We start from the raw sequence: 19,670 nt of genomic DNA on the forward strand, positions 1-19,670 counted from the left end.
GGATGGGCAAGAAAGTTACTTGCCCAAAAATGGAAAGAAGAAGAATACGTCCCAGCGAAAGAAGAATGGATACAAAAACTTATGGAACATGTTGAAATGGCGAAATTTACCGGGAAAATAAGAAAGCAAGAAAACCAACTGTTTATAAAAGAATGGAAATGGTTTATTGGAGATTTACAAATAAACTGTAAACAGATAAAAACATTGTAATAACCTGCAGTTTTATAAGAGTATACAGTGGTACCTCGGGTTACATACGCTTTAGCTTACATGCGCTTCAGGTTACATACGCTTCAGGTAACAGACTCCGCTAACCCAGAAATATTACCTTGGGTTAAGAACTTTGCTTCAGAATGAGAACAGAAATCGTGCTCTGGCGGCGCAGCGGCAGCAGGAGGCCCCATTAGCTAAAGTGGTGCTTCAGGTTAAGAACAGTTTCAGGTTAAGAACAGACCTCCAGAATGAATTAAGTTCTTAACCTGAGGTACCACTGTATATATTTAAAGTACTTGAATAGATGAACAAATTAATTCATTTGGATATGCAGAAAACCTTAAAAAAAACTAAGGAACAGCAGAAAAGGGGAAGGAAGTCGAGTTTTGAAATGTTAAAATGATGGTAAAATTATTGAAATGTATAAAACTGAAAATCATAAACTATAAAGAAGAGAAGGGCAGGGCAGTGAGAGATAACCAGCATTTCTGTCAGCGCGGCGGCATCAGGAGGCCCCATTAGCTAAAGTGGCGCTTCAGGTTAAGAACAGTTTCAGGTTAAGCATGGACCTCCTGAACGAATTAAGTTCTTAACCCGAGGTACCACTGTATTTTAATACGAACCTTCCCTATTTTCTATCCGACTCTTCAGGCAGAGAAAAATGCAATAGGGAGAACGTGGGGGAGGGAGTGGAGCCATGTGGCGGAGTTTTCTTTATTTTTTATTTACAAGCGAGGCGGTGGGAGGGGGTTTGTCTCCTTTGGTTGGGCAATAAACGCGTCCAGCCTTTATGACCGCCATCAGCGATCCTTTCCTTGCATGCGCACCCCTCTCAAATTCAGATATTTGAGAAGGAGCGTCATAAACCATATGCCCTCTGCGTCTCCCCTCAGCCCTCACGCAAGGCCGTCCCCGGCATCAGTTTCCACCGAAACAGCAATAAAGAAGCAGAAGCAACAGCAGGAGGAGGAGGAGGGTGGAAGTGGGGGAAAATTTTCCCGCTCGCCTAACGCAGCCCAGCCGTCCGCACCAGTGACAGCAGCGGCAACAGCACGTCTCGCCGCCGCCATCTTCCGGGCTACCTGAGAGGGCAGGGTGGGGCGCTCCAACGGGCTCTGCTGTGCTTAGAATCATAGAATCATAGAGTTGGAAGAGACCACAAGGGCCATCGAGTCCAACCCCCTGCCAAGCAGGAAACACCATCAGAGCACTCCTGACATATGGTTGTCAAGCCTCTGCTTAAAGACCTCCAAAGAAGGAGACTCCACCACACTCCTTGGCAGCAAATTCCACTGTCGAACAGCTCTTACTGTCAGGAAGTTCTTCCTAATGCTTAGGTGGAATCTTCTTTCTTGTAGTTTGGATCCATTGCTCCGTGTCCGCTTCTCTGGAGCAGCAGAAAACAACCTTTCTCCCTCCTCTATATGACATCCTTTTATATATTTGAACATGGCTATCATATCACCCCTTAACCTCCTTTTCTCCAGGCTAAACATGCCCAGCTCCCTTAGCCGTTCCTCATAAGGCATCGTTTCCAGGCCTTTGACCATTTTGGTTGCCCTCCTCTGGACACGTTCCAGTTTGTCAGTGTCCTTCTTGAACTGTGGTGCCCAGAACTGGACACAGTACTCCAGGTGAGGTCTGACCAGAGCAGAATACAGTGGCACTATTACTTCCCTTGATCTAGATGCTATACTCCTATTGATGCAGCCCAGAATTGCATTGGCTTTTTTAGCTGCCGCGTCACACTGTTGGCTCATGTCAAGTTTGTGGTCAACCAAGACTCCTAGATCCTTTTCACATGTACTGCTCTCAAGCCAGGTGTCACCCATCTTGTATTTGTGCCTCTCATTTTTTTTGCCCAAGTGCAATACTTTACATTTTTCCCTGTTAAAATTCATCTTGTTTGTTTTGGCCCAGTTCTCCAATCTGTCAAGGTTGTTTTGAAGTGTGATCCTGTCCTCTGGGGTGTTAGCCACCCCTCCCAGTTTGGTGTCATCTGCAAATTTGATCAGGATGCCCTTGAGTCCATCATCCAAGTCGTTGATAAAGATGTTGAATAAGACCGGGCCCAAGACAGAACCCCGTGGCACCCCACTAGTCACTCTTCTCCAGGATGAAGAGGAACCATTGATGAGCACCCTTTGGGTTCGGTTAGTCAGCCAGTTACAAATCCACTGAGTGGTAGCAAAGTTAAGACCGCATTTTACCAGCTTCTTTACAAGAATATCATGGGGCACCTTGTCAAATGCCTTGCTGAAATCAAGGTAGGCTACATCCACTGCGTTCCCTTCATCTACCAGGCTTGTAATTCTGTCAAAAAACAAGATCAGGTTAGTCTGACATGACTTATGTCAGACTATGTCAGACATGCTTGGCTGCATAAGTTCGGGGGCAAGCATTGGAGTCCGGGGAGAAGGGGGCGTGGGGTGTGATTGACAGGCCCCGCAGCCCACCACAAGGTCGGAGGAGTGGAGAGGCCATAGCAGGGCATGCCGAGGTTCAGCCCAAGCGCCTATCAGCTGCTCCAGGAGGCTGTGAGTGACGAGGGGGCAGGGAGTGAGCGGAGTTTGGGTGTGTGCTGCTCGCTGCCTGGGGCTCGCCTTGCGCACACAAACATTGTCAAAGCTGCCAATGCCGTAATAGCCACCACTCTCTGGGAACAAATCCAGGGACATTAATTAGAATCCGGGGACATTCCGGGGACAGATTTTGTCCTGGGACTGTCCCCGGCAATGAGGGACGTCTGGTAACGGCTCATTATATTCCTGGAATTGTAGATCTGGAAGGGACCCCAAGGATCAACTGGTAGTCCAGATCCCTGGAACACAGGAATCTCAGCTAAAGCATCCATGACAGATGGCCATCCAATCTCTGCTTAAAATCCTCCAAGGAAGGAGAGTCCAAGAGAGACCACTCCACGATTGACGGGCTCTTGCCATGAGAAAGTTCTTCCTGATGTTTAGCTGGATTCTCTTTTCTTGTAACTTGTTTCCATGGATTTGGGTCCTAGCGTCCAGGGCAGAAGAAAACCAGGTCACCCAGTGATTTGCACCCTGGTTTCCCAGGTCTTAGTCCAACACTCTAACCCAGGGCTTTCCAACTTTACACATTGGTGACATACTTTTTACACATGCCCCCCAAATCCATCCCCTGGTCTGCGAGGAGGAGGAGGAAGAGAAATTGGAGGAGAAATGGGATGGTGAAGTGAACGTTATGAAAGATGAGAAGGAATCGTTAGTGAGGCTGAAAACAATTTATGTTTGACCAAGCGACCAGGGGGTGGGCGCCACCAAGGCGGATACGGATGGTGAGTGTTGCTCTTTGTTCATGAGGAAGAGGGAGGCCAGAGAGAATCTGCCTTGGCTGGAGGGCAGGGGAGGCAGCTCCCTGATTCAAGAAGAGTTCAGGGATGGGATGAGGAAGGGAGAATAATGTGGGCCACCTTAAGATCCTTGCAGGAAAGATGTAACGTAATAAACAAATGGAAAAAATAATAATCTTTTCTCTTCTTTTCTCTTCCAGGCAGCCACAGCAGTGAGACCAGCAGCTCCAGTACCGCTCCCCCCCCAAAGGCCCAGTTCCCCTTTCCTCACAAACCCAAATAGACAAATAAATAAATAGATAAATATTTTTTATTTTATTCTAATAAAGGTTGTTGTCAGGGAACTGCCATCAGCTCAGAGGCGAGAGGTGGAAGGGCAGTTGGGTTACAGGGAGCCTCCAAAGATCGTGAGAAGCAGCACGTCCTCCGTGGAGGAGGGAAGCCACGCCTCTAGTGGGGAAGGGGTGCAGGGCTTGGAGGATGCAATGGAGAGCCAGAGCACCGTGCATGAGCAAAGCGGGGGGGTCCCCTTTGCCCACGCCCTCTCTGCGCACAGAGAGGGGAGGCGTAGGATGGGGGTCAAGAGACTACTCTGCTGGGGAAAGTTTAAGGACCGCCCACTCTCAGATTCTGCTAGTGACTGAGCAAGACATGGAACTGAGACGTTCTGCACTGTGAATGATTTGCACTGATAATAAAGCCTTTGAAGAGACCAGTGCGGGTCTTGCCTGTTCACTCTCGAGTAACCACGCTGGCAGACATAACAGTTGTATTACAAACATGCTAGTCTTTGATCATCCTTTTATCCTTGGGGGTGCTTTTGTCCAACAGTTGTGAGTTGTGGGCATGGGTGCGAATCCGGGGTCTCGCTGCAGGAGTCTACAGTTTGGCTCCTTCCCTTGTTGTTGCTCTTAGATGGAAGTGTGGATGTGTGAAGACAAGACAGAGACCGGGGAGGGCAGGGGAGAAATTCCATCCAGTTTGTGCATTTTAAAGTGAACCTATAGGCACATTCTGGAACGATATTGTGATAGGTCACGCCAATGTGTGCTGAGGGGTGTGAAGTTCTAGGAGTCTTGGCAATTAACTAGGCTTTGTGCTTCCTTGGAATGAGGCACAACAGACACTGCAGTGTCTTTTGGATGTAGGGTTTTTCGCACATATAGAGCTTGGCTCTGGGATGGAGAGGTGCACAGCATTACATCTCACAAGGGGCTGGTTCCTGAAAGCAAAGCAGCCCTGGACTCCAAGACATCTCTGTGCCTCTGTCCCAGCCTTCCTTTGGCCAAACTGCCAAGGTGGTTCTGACCTTCAGCCCCCATGCGGAGCTCTTCTCATTTCTGCTTCCTTGTTCCCATAACACCTTGCCCAAAAACCTCTGTGTAAAAGGATAACTTTTCCCCAGTGTGACATCAAAAGGTTACCCTTTTGTCTTGTAGATGGCTTTTGTGATGGGTTAGAGGCAGGGCCATCATCGCCCTCTGTCAGAAAAACAAGGTCAGTCTCAGCATTATTCTCCATCACCCCTAGTCTTTATTGCCACATGCACAAGATTCCGGAAACCTGTGTAAATTGATCCATATTCATGGCACCCACCCATTAGTTCCACAATCAAAGCTGATTCCCACCTCACCCCCTTATTGATTACTATAAACTATATATACTATATATAATAATACATTAAAGTGGACAAATAATGTTAAAATTAGATCAAAAAACGTGTCACGCATTGTCTGAAAACCTGTATCATAATCAGATTTTCTTTTGTGAATGAAATAAAATTCTTTCAAATAGTTTTTTAATGTTGGCATTTGTCTGTCTTGAGAAGCAATGGAGTGTGCCTCCGGGGGTGAGGTCAAAAGTCAAGCAACGGTGTCAGCAGTCCCAAAGTGACCTCTCCAGGGAGCAAGACTGGGCAGTGTGTCTGGAGGTCCTGGGCTTCCCAGATGACAAGAGTCCCTCTCTTGGCCTTGCAGATGTGTCTCCAAGGAAAGCAGAGTTAGGCACCAGTTGGGCTGCAGGAGTTGTCAGAAGGGGTTGTAAACAGCGCCATACAACCGCCTGAGGGACTCCACTCCAGATTTGGGTAGGGTTTACTCCTTAGCCTTCGGCTTCCGAAGATATAATGTTTCCTAATGAGACTGGACTGTTCTTCCCAAAATCTTGGTACACGAGACCAGAACAAGCTCCAGAAGCTTTAGTGAGAGTTTACTGAAAATATCTTCAAAATTCTCTGTCCCCGGAAGTAAAACATTTCATTATCTATATAATGAACACCCTAAGCATGGACATTTTTACCTTGAGGATCACAGCCTTGATGGGTGGAACAGAACAAGCAGGGACCGCGCACCCAGTGTTTCACTATAACCCCAAGGGAAAGCGGGAAGTGTACTTTCAGGTGCACAGGGTGGGGCTGTGGGGGTGGTAGAGAGAGACTACAGACTTATCCACACCAGAGTTTACTATTTGTAGCACTTTGCATTCCCATTAATTTGTATAGTCCACATGATGTTACTTTCAAGCAACACCAATCTTGGTTCTTTCTCTCTGTAAATTTTGATTCACCCAATTTAGAAATAATCTGAGAAATGAGAAATTGGTCTCAGGGTTGCAGATGGTTTCTTTGGGGTTTGTTTGGGGTGGGTGGATCAATTGTTATTTTCTGCTATTCCCTACTACTTCATCGGGGCTGTCTTTTTCAGCGGTGCTTGTCGCTATACCTCCCCTCTCTCAGGTACCCTAGACTGACATCTCAAAGTATACAACTGAATGCAATGTGATGAGCCCCCAAATTGGCATGCTCCAGTGGTTATCCTTTCAACCAAGTGGAAACATTTGCATCTGTGTCAATTTGATTAAACTGAAAACAGATGTTGAAAGAGATGCAGTAAACGGAGCCATAGCTATGGAGGGGCTAGCGGGGGCGTAGGGGGGGTTGCCTCCAAAGGGGCACCATTGTGACTCCCAGCCTGTGTGTGTGTGTGTATGCAAATGTGCACGGGGGGGGCCAAACTGGGTCTTTGACCCTGGTGAAATAAATCCTAGTTTTGCCCCTGCAGGAAAACCCAACCAGTCACTAGAGAAACAGAATCCCATCTTCCTCACCACAGAGGATGGCTTTGTAGAAATACATCAAAATTTCATGCAATCCATAAAGAAAGCAAGGTAAAAAATAGGGAGAGAGAAATAATCCATCATATATTCATATACAACAAGCAAGATCATATATAATAACGGATTCCTTCCCTAGATATTTACAGTGTTCTCAATGATGCTGTTTTCCACTTCCGTTTTTTGACACGTAGGGAAGAGGGTCGAGAGATCTGCAGGAGCACACCTCAATGCCGACTATCTGAGCAGAGGAGAGTCGCCTGGGCAAAGTGACCTCCTAAAATCCCGGGGTGAGGCCAGGAAAGCTTGGCGAATCCCCAGCAGGGCCTTAAACGAGCTCCATGTCAAGGCAGTGCAGTGAAATTTTAGATCTTCAGGCCAGAAACAAAGACTCAGAAATCTCGAGGAATTAAGAAATCTGGTTACAGATTGGCTACAGCCCACAGGTACATCAGATTAATGAACTGTTTAAGATAGATAGGAAAAATGGCTTTGCAGAACAAAAGTCTCAGTTTACCAAAGACTTATTAGATACAAATATAAAAGTATAATCAAAAATGTACAAACTGCTGTTGGAGTGGCAAACTAAAGAGGAATTTGTGAAATTGAGCATGTCTTAGCGGGCAAAAGATGTGGGTCACTGTATTAATTATGAAATATGAATTTTACAGCATGTTATGCGACAAAAGAAAATATGATGAAAAGGGCCCACAAATGGTATTTAACACCCATCAGATTGGCGAAAATGTCTAAAAAAGAAAAAGGTATATATGGGGAGTGTAATTAAATTGTGGGAACTTTTATTAATATGTGGTGGTCCTGTAAAATAATTAAGGAATATTGGGAAACTATATATAATGAATTTGAAAAGATACTTTAAAAACTTTCCCCAAAACACCTGAGATTTTCCTCTTGGGGATGGTAACAATGGAGGTCCCAAAAAAACAAAAGAGTTTATTACTATACGCCACCGCCACATCTAGAACCTTATTGGCACAAAGGTGGAGAACAAGCATAGTCCCCAGTAAGGAAGAATGACAGTGTAAAATGTTCAAATATGCTGAACTGGCTGGTCTGACGAACAGGATAAGAGAAAATGCAGATAAGGAATATAAAGAGGAATGGATAATGTTTATTGACTATTTCAAGAACCAGTATAGACAAATACATAGCTTAGCAGGTCTCAAGTAAATCCAGCAGAGTTGAAAGAGATGGATTATTTAATAGATAACAAATTGGATGATTTAAAATGCAGAGTAGTAAAAAAGCAAAGGAACCAGGAAAAGTGAGGAAGGGAAGTCATATGGTCTATGTATATATGCTGTATTTGGTACGAAGTTGTAAGTGGGACGGGGAAGGGGAGGGGGGTTAAATATGCTCTCTATTCCTGTTTTTGAAAATGCAAAAAAAGAGGGGAAAAGATGCTGTTTTCCAGTGTCTTGGTGCACCAATGCATAAAACCCACATGGCCCCTTTCTCAATAAACAAGTAATGTAAGGGTTCAGAATCGGGGTGACACAACCCTTTGTCTCTCCTGCTAGCTCCACACACCTACGGATCATGTCTCTCACAGCTCTGTTGATGGGTATTTTTGGATTCATCTATTTGCAGTATTATAATACTGCAAAATGTACTTAACCAGGTGCTGTGTATGGTCTTCTGATATTAGTTCTTTGAACTGTTCTCTCTCTGAGAGGGTCAGATTTATTTAATACTAGACAGTTAATAATACGTTGTTTGCAAATACTGAAAGAAATGAGGGATTTGTCTCAGTTCAGTAATCATAAGACTTCAAAATTCTATCTTTAAATAACTTTATCCACTAAATCAATTCACTTTCTCTCTGTAACTGCAAATGACTTAGCATACGTTTGTCTTTTGATTTCTCATGATAACATATAGCTGTCAGTGTTGAGAATTCTGAGCTCAATATTCTTCTGTATCTATGCCAAATATTAAAATAGCTTTGGTAAAATTGTTTGTTTTAATCATGTCTCTTATTAGATATGCTACTATGCCTACTGATATATTTAAGATCTACTAATCTATTGTGCTCTAGTATCAGAGCACAGTATCTATTGGAAAATCCCAATAATGTTGAGGGGGAGAAACATTAAAGGTAAAGGGACCCCTGACAGTTAAGTCCAGTCGCAGATAACTCTGGGGTTGCGGCGCTCATCTCGCTTTACAGGCTGAGGGAGCTGGCGTTTGTCCGCAGACATTACTACATTTTTATTCTGCCATTCCACCAAGAAGCTTGGGGAACCATACCTAATTCACATTTTATCCCAGCAACAAGGCTGTGAGGTAGGTTAGGCTAAGTGTAACAGGCCAACCTCGCCTAATGAGCTTCAGAGCTGAATGAGGATTTGAACCCAAGCAGTGGCATTTGCTTCTTGTGTTTCTATTCTACCTGTGGATATAGCTGGTAGCCAGTGGAAAATGTGCTAAGCTGCTAGGTTTGCCTGTGCTAACAAAGTACACGAAAAGTTTTTTTAAGCTGCCATGTATTCAATGGCACACTAGAAAAATTTGACTGCAGCCTCATAGGCAGTCAATTTAAAATTTACAAGTGCAGAATGTGGTGCTGACTGCAGAATTCAGCTTTGGAGCATGTTCTCTTTCATTTCCTTTTAAAAAAAGACGTTCCTGTTCTGAGGGCAGCTGGCATTCTCCATAGTATAGTTTGTGCCCACAAATTAACAATGTTTTCCTAGTCTGGACAGCAAGGCAAAGGTAGGTTTTACTAGCACGGTATGTGCATATTACATGATCTAGTCGTATCTTGGCAGTGATCCCCACGTTTGTTTTAATGTTTGGGTATTATTATTTTTTTAAAGGCAGCCTTACAACAGGATCTGAAACCAAGTCTGGGTGAAGAAAGAGAAATCAGTATGTCCAGAAATATTTTACAGCAGATTTTGACAAAGTTTTTCAGCAACAGCATCTTTGCAAGACCTTTTAATGATAATGGTTCTTAATGCTGAAAGTTGGCAGGAGTCTGGCAGAATAAGAAGAATGCAGGTCATCTAAGATAGACAGGTGATGAAGGCAAATGCTGAGACAATTTGAAATCCATTAAACACCACAGTGCGGATGATGACTGGAGGCATGAATGTAAGCAGGGCTTGCTGGATCAGGCCAATGACCCAACTAGTCCAGAATCCTGTTCTCACAGAGGCAGAACAGATGCCTGCAGAAAGCCTGCAAGCAGGACCTGAGCACAAGAAGACTTCCCTGGTATTCTGAAGCATGAATTTATTCCATCTCCAGCAACCAGGCAGCAGAAGCTCTCACTGACAGTGGTGGCACAGATTAATGAGATTGCAAGAAAGTCCCATTGCATCAGCACTTTTCTTCCATGGACATGATCCAGATGAGTTCTGTGTGGATACAAATGAAATGTAGGAATACAGCTTACAATCACAGAAACAAGGTAGGTTCTAAAAATGTCCATCTCAAGTGTCAAAAGCCAATGTAAAGTAGTGTCTGACACAGTCTGTAAGGAAAGAGGTGGTGTTTCAGATATTTGGGGCCTGAGCCATTTAGGGCTTTAAACATTAACACGAGCACCTTGAATTGGGCCATAAAACAAACCAGCAACTGATGCAGCTATCTGAAAGCAGAAGTTATATGAAAACTAAGTGGAACCCCAGTCAGTAATCTAGCTGCTGCATTTTGGTCCAGTTGAAGTTTCTGAGTAATTTTTGAGCACAACACCACATAGAGGATTAAGCATGCAATGTGGAACCACAGTAATAATCGCACTTCCACCTAGCAGTGCAAGAAGAGCAATGCTTTAGCAGCATGAGAGAGCCCCGGGGCAGAAGCAACCCAGTTCAGTTAGTTGACACACATAAACCAGCCACAAGAGGGCATAAAAGTACTGGCATCCTTAGCATCACATTAATGCAATACAGTCAATTTAAAAGTGTTCTGTAAGGAGTGTAGCACAAGATGCTCGGATTCAGAAAGGGGCTAGTGGGTCTGAAACATATCAAAGCAACACAATGGCAGGCTTACCTTAAAAAGCAGAGCTGAAGCCTGCGTTGGAGAATACACCAGGTGCTCCCAAATCACTGTAAAGGCAATACAAACAGAGGGTTGTTTTTCTAGAGCTGGTGTAGCCTGGAGAACAAAGGGCCCAATGCTCAGAAGGCACTTTTGCTCCATTTCTGTTCCCGCAGGAAGTAATTTTAACTCAGCAAATTACCAGCATGCCCTAGCTCAAGTTTCTCTCTCCCCCACCCCATTTTTGTTTTCCAGAAGAAGAAGAAGAAAGCCAGTATCCAGTATCAACAAGAAGTATACCTAAGCAAATTCTATTTGGCATATTGCCAGGCCTAGAAAATAGCACAAGAAGTAGGACCAAAATTTATAAAAATAGGAACACTTGTGAAATGAAAAAGTCAGCAAGAAGCTATAGACCATACACTGATTGCTGCTGCTGACATGTGACTCTCTGGTAAGATTGAAGGAGGTGCAAATAATAATCATGAAAACACATTAAAAAGACCATCTGGATCAGCCCAACCTGTAATTTGCCTGCCCTTGCAGCAATGTGGCCCTCATTGTACTGACTTTCAGAAGTGTTCGTCTTTTCAAATGCTGTTGCCTAAAGTTATGTTTCTGAGTAACAAGAGTTGATGAGAAAAGCCCCAGAAGTTCAGCCTTTCCTAACTGTAATTTCAGCTATGAAGAACGGTCATTGTACTGAAACAAAAGAAGCCTTGGGGTTGGATAGAGGAACAAGACTGATTACAGAGGTCATTTGGACAACCGTTCACTTTGGCTTGAATCAGAATCTTGGTTGGCCATATCATGGGAAGTAGAGTACAGTATTTTTCTGCCTGCAAGGCTTGAGGGGGCCAGGACACAGCTGTACCTGAGCTTTCAGATGCTGAATGACTGAGGATGCAATCCATGCACATACAAGGAAGGAAGGAAGCCCCATTTGCCTCAATGGGACTTACTCCCAAGTAAATATGCTTAGAATCATGCTACACATCTTGTTAACTAAAATTGTTTGACCAGATCTGAATGACAGATCTACTCTCTCTGTGTGTTTGTTAATCTTTACCTCTCTTTTCAAAACAGCTTGCGAATCTGTCAGAATGGACTCTGGTACATTAAATCTTATGCCTCATTAAATTATTAGTCATTCTTTTTGAATACTAGAAAAAAGAGGTTGGTCTAATTTCATGTAGTAATTCATAGTACCTGGTATGGTCAAGGAGCCTTTTCTTTTCCCCTGACAAAGTCAAAGTTGCCATTGGATGGTGCAGAGAATTTGAGAAAGAGAGAGAGAGAAATTCAGTTATTGTCATTTATTTATGTAAGCAGCAGACAATATACCAGTGATTTGTTCTCAAATACAAAGTAGTGTTAGATGAAGTAATTCCATTTGCATTCCACCACTCCACCAAAAAGCAGAGGGAGTCAGATGGGTTTTTCTTCATACAACAATCCTGAGAGACTGGTTAGACAGAAAATTCCTGGCACAAAATTCCCCATTGAGTTTCGCCCCAGTTCCAGACACAGAAATATGTACAGCAAACAATGCTATGGCCATCCTGACTATAAAAGGTCCTTGGCTAACAAACTTGCAACAAGTCAACTGCTTATATGATTCCCAGACCTCAGTATTAAAACATTTCTTAAATGGAAATGGATACAGCAGCCTCACCCCAAAAAACTCCCCACAACACTATATTTTTCCCCATTGTGAAACATGATAACAGGAGACTACCAACAAGAACCCAGATAGATTTTGCTAAGCTCTGTTCACACAGTGAAATAGCAATGAATATCCATGACTGAAAAAAAGGGTACGTGTGGAAACTAATGCACACAGAGAGAAAAATCTAATTTCCAAGGTAGGGGAAATAAATTACTTATTTGATATTAGGCCCCATTTGAAAGCACCCATATATCACAAGGTGCATAAGCTGCAGGTGTTGCTTGTGGCACAGAATGAACTGTGGTAGCAGAATGCCACTGCACCACTGCGCTACTTCCGAATGTAAGTGGGGAGACATTTTTAAATCCCCAGCCCCGCCATGTAAAAAGGTGCCTGCATGTCAAACATATCAGAAATAAGCCTACCACAAAACATCTCTCAAATTTACAACACGAGAGAAGGATTGTTTTTACACGAGAGAGTCAGCCTGGGACAATAAACACACACAGCCTGAAGTGCTGTGGAACATAACTTTACCAGCACTTTCTGCATATCTAGCTCCTCAAGAAGATGTCAATCAAAATGAAAAGTTGAAAACATGACCTGGTTGGGGGAAGTAAATAAGTTGGGGCACCTGGGTTTTCTTACCTTTTTTCCTGAAGCGTCTGATAGCCAGAGCGATCAGACTCCCAGAAAGCACGAGGGCAACAGCCGATACTGTGGCTCCCCCAGTATAAAGCAGAGCTTTTGTGTAATAAGGGGCAACAATTTCTGGAATGAATAACAAACCTAACAGTTAGAGACTGAGTCAACTAAGCTCTTCTTAGGTTCTTCATTTCCAGTTCTATGGTCTGCTGCCTAGTGGCACCTTCAGCATGACAAATCCAAGTGCTGCAGACTGTGATCAAGACAGAGAGACTTCATGGCAATATCGTCACCTGTATGATGTTCTGTCTTCTCAGAGTCCCTTCCTTCCTGTACAATGTAGGCGTTGGCTCCAGTGGGCTGAGGTTCTGTGGACCCCCTCAATCTTTTTTTATAAAGGGGGCTGCTGCCTCCATTGCTGAGGCCAAACACAGAACCCCCTCAATGTTCCTCAGAAGGTGGCACCTCTGCTGTGCCAGCAGCACTTTGCTTCCCCAGCTATCCAAGTGGATTTAGCTTTACCAGCCAAGACCAGCCTGGACACCATCAGCTGACCCCACAAGCCACCTGCCCCAGACTTTATAAAACCCTTCCATCCAAGAACGCTCCTCAACTATCAGTGCAGGTCTTACTTCTAACAAGAATGTTTCACATGTCTGCAGTGCCACCAACTGCAATAGTCCTGCAAATGTACAGCATCCATGGTGCCAGCAGAATATTTCCTTCCTCCTGAGCCCCAGGATAGTTCCGCAACTTTTTTGGGAATTATTTTCTTTTTTAAAAATAAGGGTGCTTCTATGCTAAGCATTTTAGCAGAAACTATTCACAGGAAAATCACAGTCTTTCCAGTTGTGTGGAAAGCCAATCGGTAATTATAGCTTACAGTGGAAGAAGAAGAATTAGATAGGGCTAGAAGCCACCCATCTGGAAGCCCCCTTGAAAAGGGGCTACAGGTGGGGGGCCACTAGGGGCGCATTGGAAGATGGCCGACAATACCATCTCTCCGACCCACACGGGGTAAATAAGAGGCTGTTATGGGAGTAGGCAGCCTCCCTTGTTGCCCCAAGGGAATGGGGAACACTGCCCTTGCCTGCTGTGCCCATAAATCATCCCCTAATTCGAAAGAAGGGGGTGAGGGCACTAGGCAGAATGCCCCCGTGTGGACCTCGGCTCTCCTGGACGCCGTCTCTGATCGCGCACTAGTTGCAGCAATTTGGAATAATTAATTACAAAAGAAGCAAATGCACATATTTCAAGTGAAGAAGGGGAGTGAAGTCTGCTAATTTAAGGGACCTCTGCGAAAGAAGACGACGGGTTGGAGAAACAGGAATATTTTACGATGAAGATACACCAAAGGCTGGGTATGTTGACAACGGGACTGAATGGGGGGGGGACCTTTTTTACTTTTCTTCTATGTGATTTACCAAGAACCCCTCCTCATTAGAACCGTCGGTTTAACTGACCCAAGCAGGATGATTAAGGTCTGTGTGGAGATAAACTTTAACCAAAAGTATGCTTTATGGAGATTGAGAAGGAATAAGAACTTTTGGAACGGCGCAGCAATTAATTCAGAGTCGCCATCTTGCCAAAGGATTTATAGCCAGGAGGAGGAACGGACTTGTTTTCAGACTGCATTCCTGGTGAATCTCCTCAGAGGTTTGAGAAAGGAGGCAGATTGGTGAAGATTAATGACGCTAAGACTGTTTTGATGTATGGAAGTGATGTTATATGGAAAACGTCTGGATATGGCTACTGGATAAAAAAAAAAAATATCCACGCAGGATTACAAACTGTTTTAACCAACTTGTGGAGACTATCAGAGGTCACAAAGAGAAAGGAAAAATATATGAAAATAACAACAAGAGATGTGGAAAAACAATAAGAAAGGACTGGATAGTACTGTGAACATCATATGGTTAGATTTGTGGACATTAAAACAGCAGCAAGAAGCAAGAAGTTGATTGGATCCCCTTCGGAACTTGAAATATGGGTACCCCCAACAAAAATTTAAAATTCGGCTGTGTAATTTGGAATTTATGTAATTTGGTTTGATTTGATGTGATTGGTCGGTTAATAAAAAATTATTCTTAAAAAGAAAAGAAAAGGGGCTACAGGTACCTTGACAAACAGGCATCTTGGGAGACCACTGGCCATCGGCCTGGCACTGAATGCTGCTTGTTCCATTGAGGTTGTAGCCCTCAGCACACTGGAAGAGACATGTTGACCCATATCGGAAGGAGTCCCAGGGACCAGAGCAATTCATCTTCATCTTCCCCAGAGCATTCAGGTGGGGACACTTTACCGCTGTTGGGGGGATGGGAAGAAAATATGAACCACAAACTTGCTTTACACATTGGATTAAAGGCACGTTATGCTATTTCTAAATATAGCATTGTAAGAATTAGACAAATGGCTTAATAAAGCTGACAAATGACAGAGGCAGCTGTATTTATGCGATATGTCTTGGCTGTCTCTTAGTGCAGACCCAGATAACTGAGCCTGAGCTTCCACAGCTGCCACTCTCCAGCAACCACAATTGGCAGAATTGGCAGCAACAGCGGCAGATATGTTCTATGCTTGAAATAATATTTTATTCTCTTGCTAATTATGCTGTGTTAAATGTGTATTCTGTTGTTGACCTCCTTTGTAATGTAATATTTCAGTTTACTGTTAAATATGTTGCTTTGAATATATACGTTATATTTTATATACTTTCTTCAGCAATGTTTTATTCTGGATTGTTTAATTTGATGTTTTAATGTAGTAGCTTGTGAGCCACTTTGAGAATTTATTCTTAAAAATATAAAGTGGTATAGAAGAAATAATAATAATAATAATAATAATAATAATAGTAATATAAAACAATCAGAAAAATAACCCAAAACCAAGGATGCTACTGTCAAACACTAGGCTGTACATAATATTTGGCTGCTAAGTGGGGAAACCAAATGGAATACCCTGATGTTGTGCAGTGAAATAAGAAGTGAAACTGTGGGGTAGAAAAAAATCTAGTTCACCCATGTTGGGTAATAATTAAAGACTTGGCTAGATCTCTAACTCCAAAGTTTGGGGCTAAACACACTCTCCAGCAAGAGTGAGCACCCAGGAGAGTACTAAAATAACAGAATCATGCTGCACAGTAAAGCATGGAAATAATAGGCTGTTAGACCTTTTAAACATCATATTCTAGTCTGCCTTCAGTGCTTCCTCCTCTACCCCTCTTGCAATGAACAGACCACACTATTAGTAAGTTTAAATGCTTTACTTACAAACTCCAAATGTCAGATTCATGTATTATTCCATGCAGCAGCAAGAAGAACACAGGTAGAAATACTGGGTTTACAAAACACAGAAAAATATTTCTGAGCATGCAATCTGGGCTTAAAGCTTCACATGGTGGAGGAGAATGAAGAAAGAAGCTTCACTTCCTCCTTCACAGGAATGAGAGAACATGACCTGAGTCCAGCAATACCCCAGCTGGATGGGCGGGGTATAAAAAATAAATTATTATTATTATTATTATTTGGTCTTAATCCCTTAATGCATTAACTAGCCCTATACTTGCTAACTAGCCCTAAATTTGACTGCCATTTCCCATACAAACTCCAAGGCAGAAACTGAAAGCGTGATAAGACATGCAAGGAGCTCGTCAGTGGGGTAGGCCTACAGAAGTGACGGCCAAACTTGGCCCTTCCCATCATCCCTGACAACTGGTCCCGTTTAGCTAGGGATGATGGGAGTTGTAGTCCAAAAACAGCTGGAGGGCCAAGTTTGGCCATCACTGGCCTACAGCGTTTTGTATCACTCTTCCAGTGTTGAATAAGATATATATTTTGGCCTCTGAAGCCACTGTGATAGCCACACACAACACACCCTTGGAAAGAAGCCCTAATCCAATTCTGGGGAGCAACCTTACGACAAGCAGCACCCACTGTTTGCCCAAGCCTGTCCCAGAAGGAACCAAGGTTATCTGGAAGCCCTACCTTCACAAATGGGCACATCTCTGCTCCAGTTTCCCTGATCTGTGCACTCAAGCTCCTCTGACCCAACCAGCTCAAAGCCAGAGTTGCAGGAGAAGGTGCAGCTGGAGTGATAGGCAAAGCGGCCGTATGGATGAGAGCAGTTTCCCTTGCCATTGTCTGGAGTTTGCAGGGATGGGCACCGGACAGCTGGAATAGGAATGTGCAGATTATTTAATGTACATGAATATTGGATGAGTCACAATACACTGCAGCAGATGCATATTCAAATAATAAAGTGTTTCTTTCCCCGGCTAGTGACCATATTGCAAGTATCCAAGATATCAAAATGCAACTATATGATTTTATGTTCTGGTCTTCCTTCAATGCAGAAAGCTTCTGAAAGAGCATTTTACGGGGTCAGCTTCCTTACAAGGAATAGGAGACCTGTGGCATTTTTGTCATATACTTTAATTTCCAGTCATACGCATTGAACTCTGAGGAGTTATGGGAAATGCATTTAGTGCAGGTGTCAGCCAACATGGCACTCTCCAGATGTTGGCTGGGGGATGGGAGTTGGAGTTCAGTCACCTCTGGAGGGCACCATAATAATAATAATAATAATAATAATAATAATAATAATAATAATAATAATTTATTTGTACCCTGCCCATCTGGCTGGGTTTCCCCAACCACTCTGAGCGGCTTCCAACGAAGATTAAAATGTCACACCTTAAAAACTTCCCTAAGCAGGGCTGTCCCTGTTTTGCTGGCACTGACCTTGGCACTGCGGCAGCTGTTCAGTCCAGCGGCCTTGAGCTGTGCAGTCAAGCATCTCTGATCCAAGCAGCTGAAACCCAGCACTGCAGGAAAAGTTGCAGCTGGAGCCGTATGCAAAGTGCCCAAAAGGGTGGGTGCAATTTAAGTGGCCATTGTCGGGCTTAGGTAGACCTGGGCACTTGACAGCTGAAGCAAAAAGGACAAGTAAGCAACAAAGCCAAAGTTATAGATATGGTAAACTGAAGAAAATCCATTGATGAGTGTTAAGTTGTGGGTGAACATATCAGACAACACAGTGATTCTTCAAACAGCTCTTGTTTATTCACAGGCCAGAACAGAACTGAACTAAAGGGTTCAGCCAGCCTGCTTATATAGAGCTCCACTAGAATGCAACAGTAACCATTTTCTGTAACTATCCAATCACTGAACGTCACTTTTGATCCCTTATTTGCATATGTGGACCTGAGTGAAAACTATCCACAGTATCCCCCTGCTGGCCCAGGGTGAGAACTTCAGTACATAACAATGAGCATATTATTATTACTAATAAAGCATTTATATAGCAAAATGTGTTGCAAAGACAATGCCTCCATGAAGGGAATATTTATGCTACAGGAGAGCTCAATGCAGATGAAATATCTATTACTATTTGTTGCTATTGTTTTATTAATCTATGTCTTGCCTTTCACATTTTTGTCAAGGCAATTTACAAATGTTTCATAAAAACAACTAAAATAGTTTTTAAAACGGTACAAAGAACAGTTGACGAGGGTGCAAGGCTACCTTCACAAATGGGCACATCTCTGCTCCAGTTTCCCTGATCTGTGCACTCGAGCTCCTCCGACCCAACCGGCTCAAAGCCAGAGTTGCAGGAGAAGATGCAGCTGGAGTGATAGGCAAAGCGGCCGTATGGATGAGAGCAGTTTCCCTTGCCATTGTCTGGAGTTTGCAGGGATGGGCACTGGACAGCTGGAAGAGGAAATACAGATTTATCAATATACACCCCAAATAAATATGTCACTTCAAATTCAGCTTGCATTGTATGATATCAAATGAAAGGTACTAACTTTGGGATTGGGGCCAGCCTGCAGAGAGATGGCGGTTAATTCCACCTCCCCACCCCACCCCCGATGAACCACATGCTCGCGGGGTGAGGTGGCACCTCCTGAAATGCTGCTACAGCAACTGAGCACATTTTGAAGCTTTGACACCCAGGACATCAGTGCTAAAGAAATCTGGAAATTAACAAGGAAATAAACAACTATCTGACTTTTAGAAGACGTCTAAAGGCAGCCCTGTATAGGGAAGTTTCCAGTGTTTGATATCCCACTGTGTTTTAATTTGTTGGAAGCTGCCCAGAGCGGCAGGGGAAACCTAGTCAGGAGGCATAGAAATAATAAACTATTATTACTATTATTATCTATGAGATCCAGTTTTCCCGTATGAACCTGCCTTGCAGCATGTCCATTGACCGAGCTCTCTAGTGCTATACTCCAACGGGCAGCAGTCCAAAGTTAATTTCAAGCAAAGGTCCTATTCTCTGCAGCTGCTGCTTGAGATCCTTTTAATCGGGAGATGCCAGAAATGGAAAAATGCAAAGCTTGTGATCTTAACCGCTGAGCTATGGCCTCTTCTACTCACATCAAGAGTCTGCCCTCTTGATATACACACAACGGCAAGTAAATTGCCAACCAGCTCTACATCTTACTCTAAGCATAAAAAAGTACCAGAGAAACACAGATCCATACAGAGATGTGTCTTAAATGGCCAATAAAATTATGTCAATTTAATTTACTTATATCCTAAATTGTATTTAGTCAAAGGCAATTATATCTCCATTGGGTGCGCTAAAAATAAATGGATTGTGCATCTGGGGCTGTGCTGTCTGCATGTCTGGAGTGAATGTGTTCTGCACCTCTTCTCAGCATTTTGGAGAGTGATACAGATGATATAGCTC

At 43.5% G+C, this 19,670-nt stretch overlaps 1 protein-coding gene across 5 annotated transcripts in view; it reads right to left on the minus strand.

Annotated features, from left to right (window-relative positions):
* Positions 1-8,219: 8,219 nt before the first annotated feature.
* Positions 8,220-19,670, minus strand: part of SELP (selectin P) — a 37,527-nt gene continuing 26,076 nt past the window's right edge. For 4 of the 5 annotated variants that reach the window (XM_053391195.1, XM_053391198.1, XM_053391197.1 and 1 more), the window contains 8 exons: positions 18,497-18,682; positions 17,714-17,899; positions 16,958-17,143; positions 15,093-15,278; positions 12,978-13,100; positions 11,870-11,900; positions 10,673-10,728; positions 8,220-10,032 (listed from right to left, as the gene is read on the minus strand). In XM_053391195.1, coding sequence (XP_053247170.1) covers positions 10,674-10,728; positions 11,870-11,900; positions 12,978-13,100; positions 15,093-15,278; positions 16,958-17,143; positions 17,714-17,899; positions 18,497-18,682 — 953 coding nt within the window. In that variant the 3' untranslated portion in view covers positions 8,220-10,032; position 10,673. The remainder of the gene's footprint in view (positions 10,033-10,672; positions 10,729-11,869; positions 11,901-12,977; positions 13,101-15,092; positions 15,279-16,957; positions 17,144-17,713; positions 17,900-18,496; positions 18,683-19,670) is intronic. The other variant, XM_053391199.1, reaches the window with a different exon arrangement.

This window comes from Podarcis raffonei, chromosome 6 (genome assembly GCF_027172205.1).
Source record: "Podarcis raffonei isolate rPodRaf1 chromosome 6, rPodRaf1.pri, whole genome shotgun sequence".
NCBI classification, from domain to species: Eukaryota; Metazoa; Chordata; class Lepidosauria; order Squamata; family Lacertidae; genus Podarcis; species Podarcis raffonei.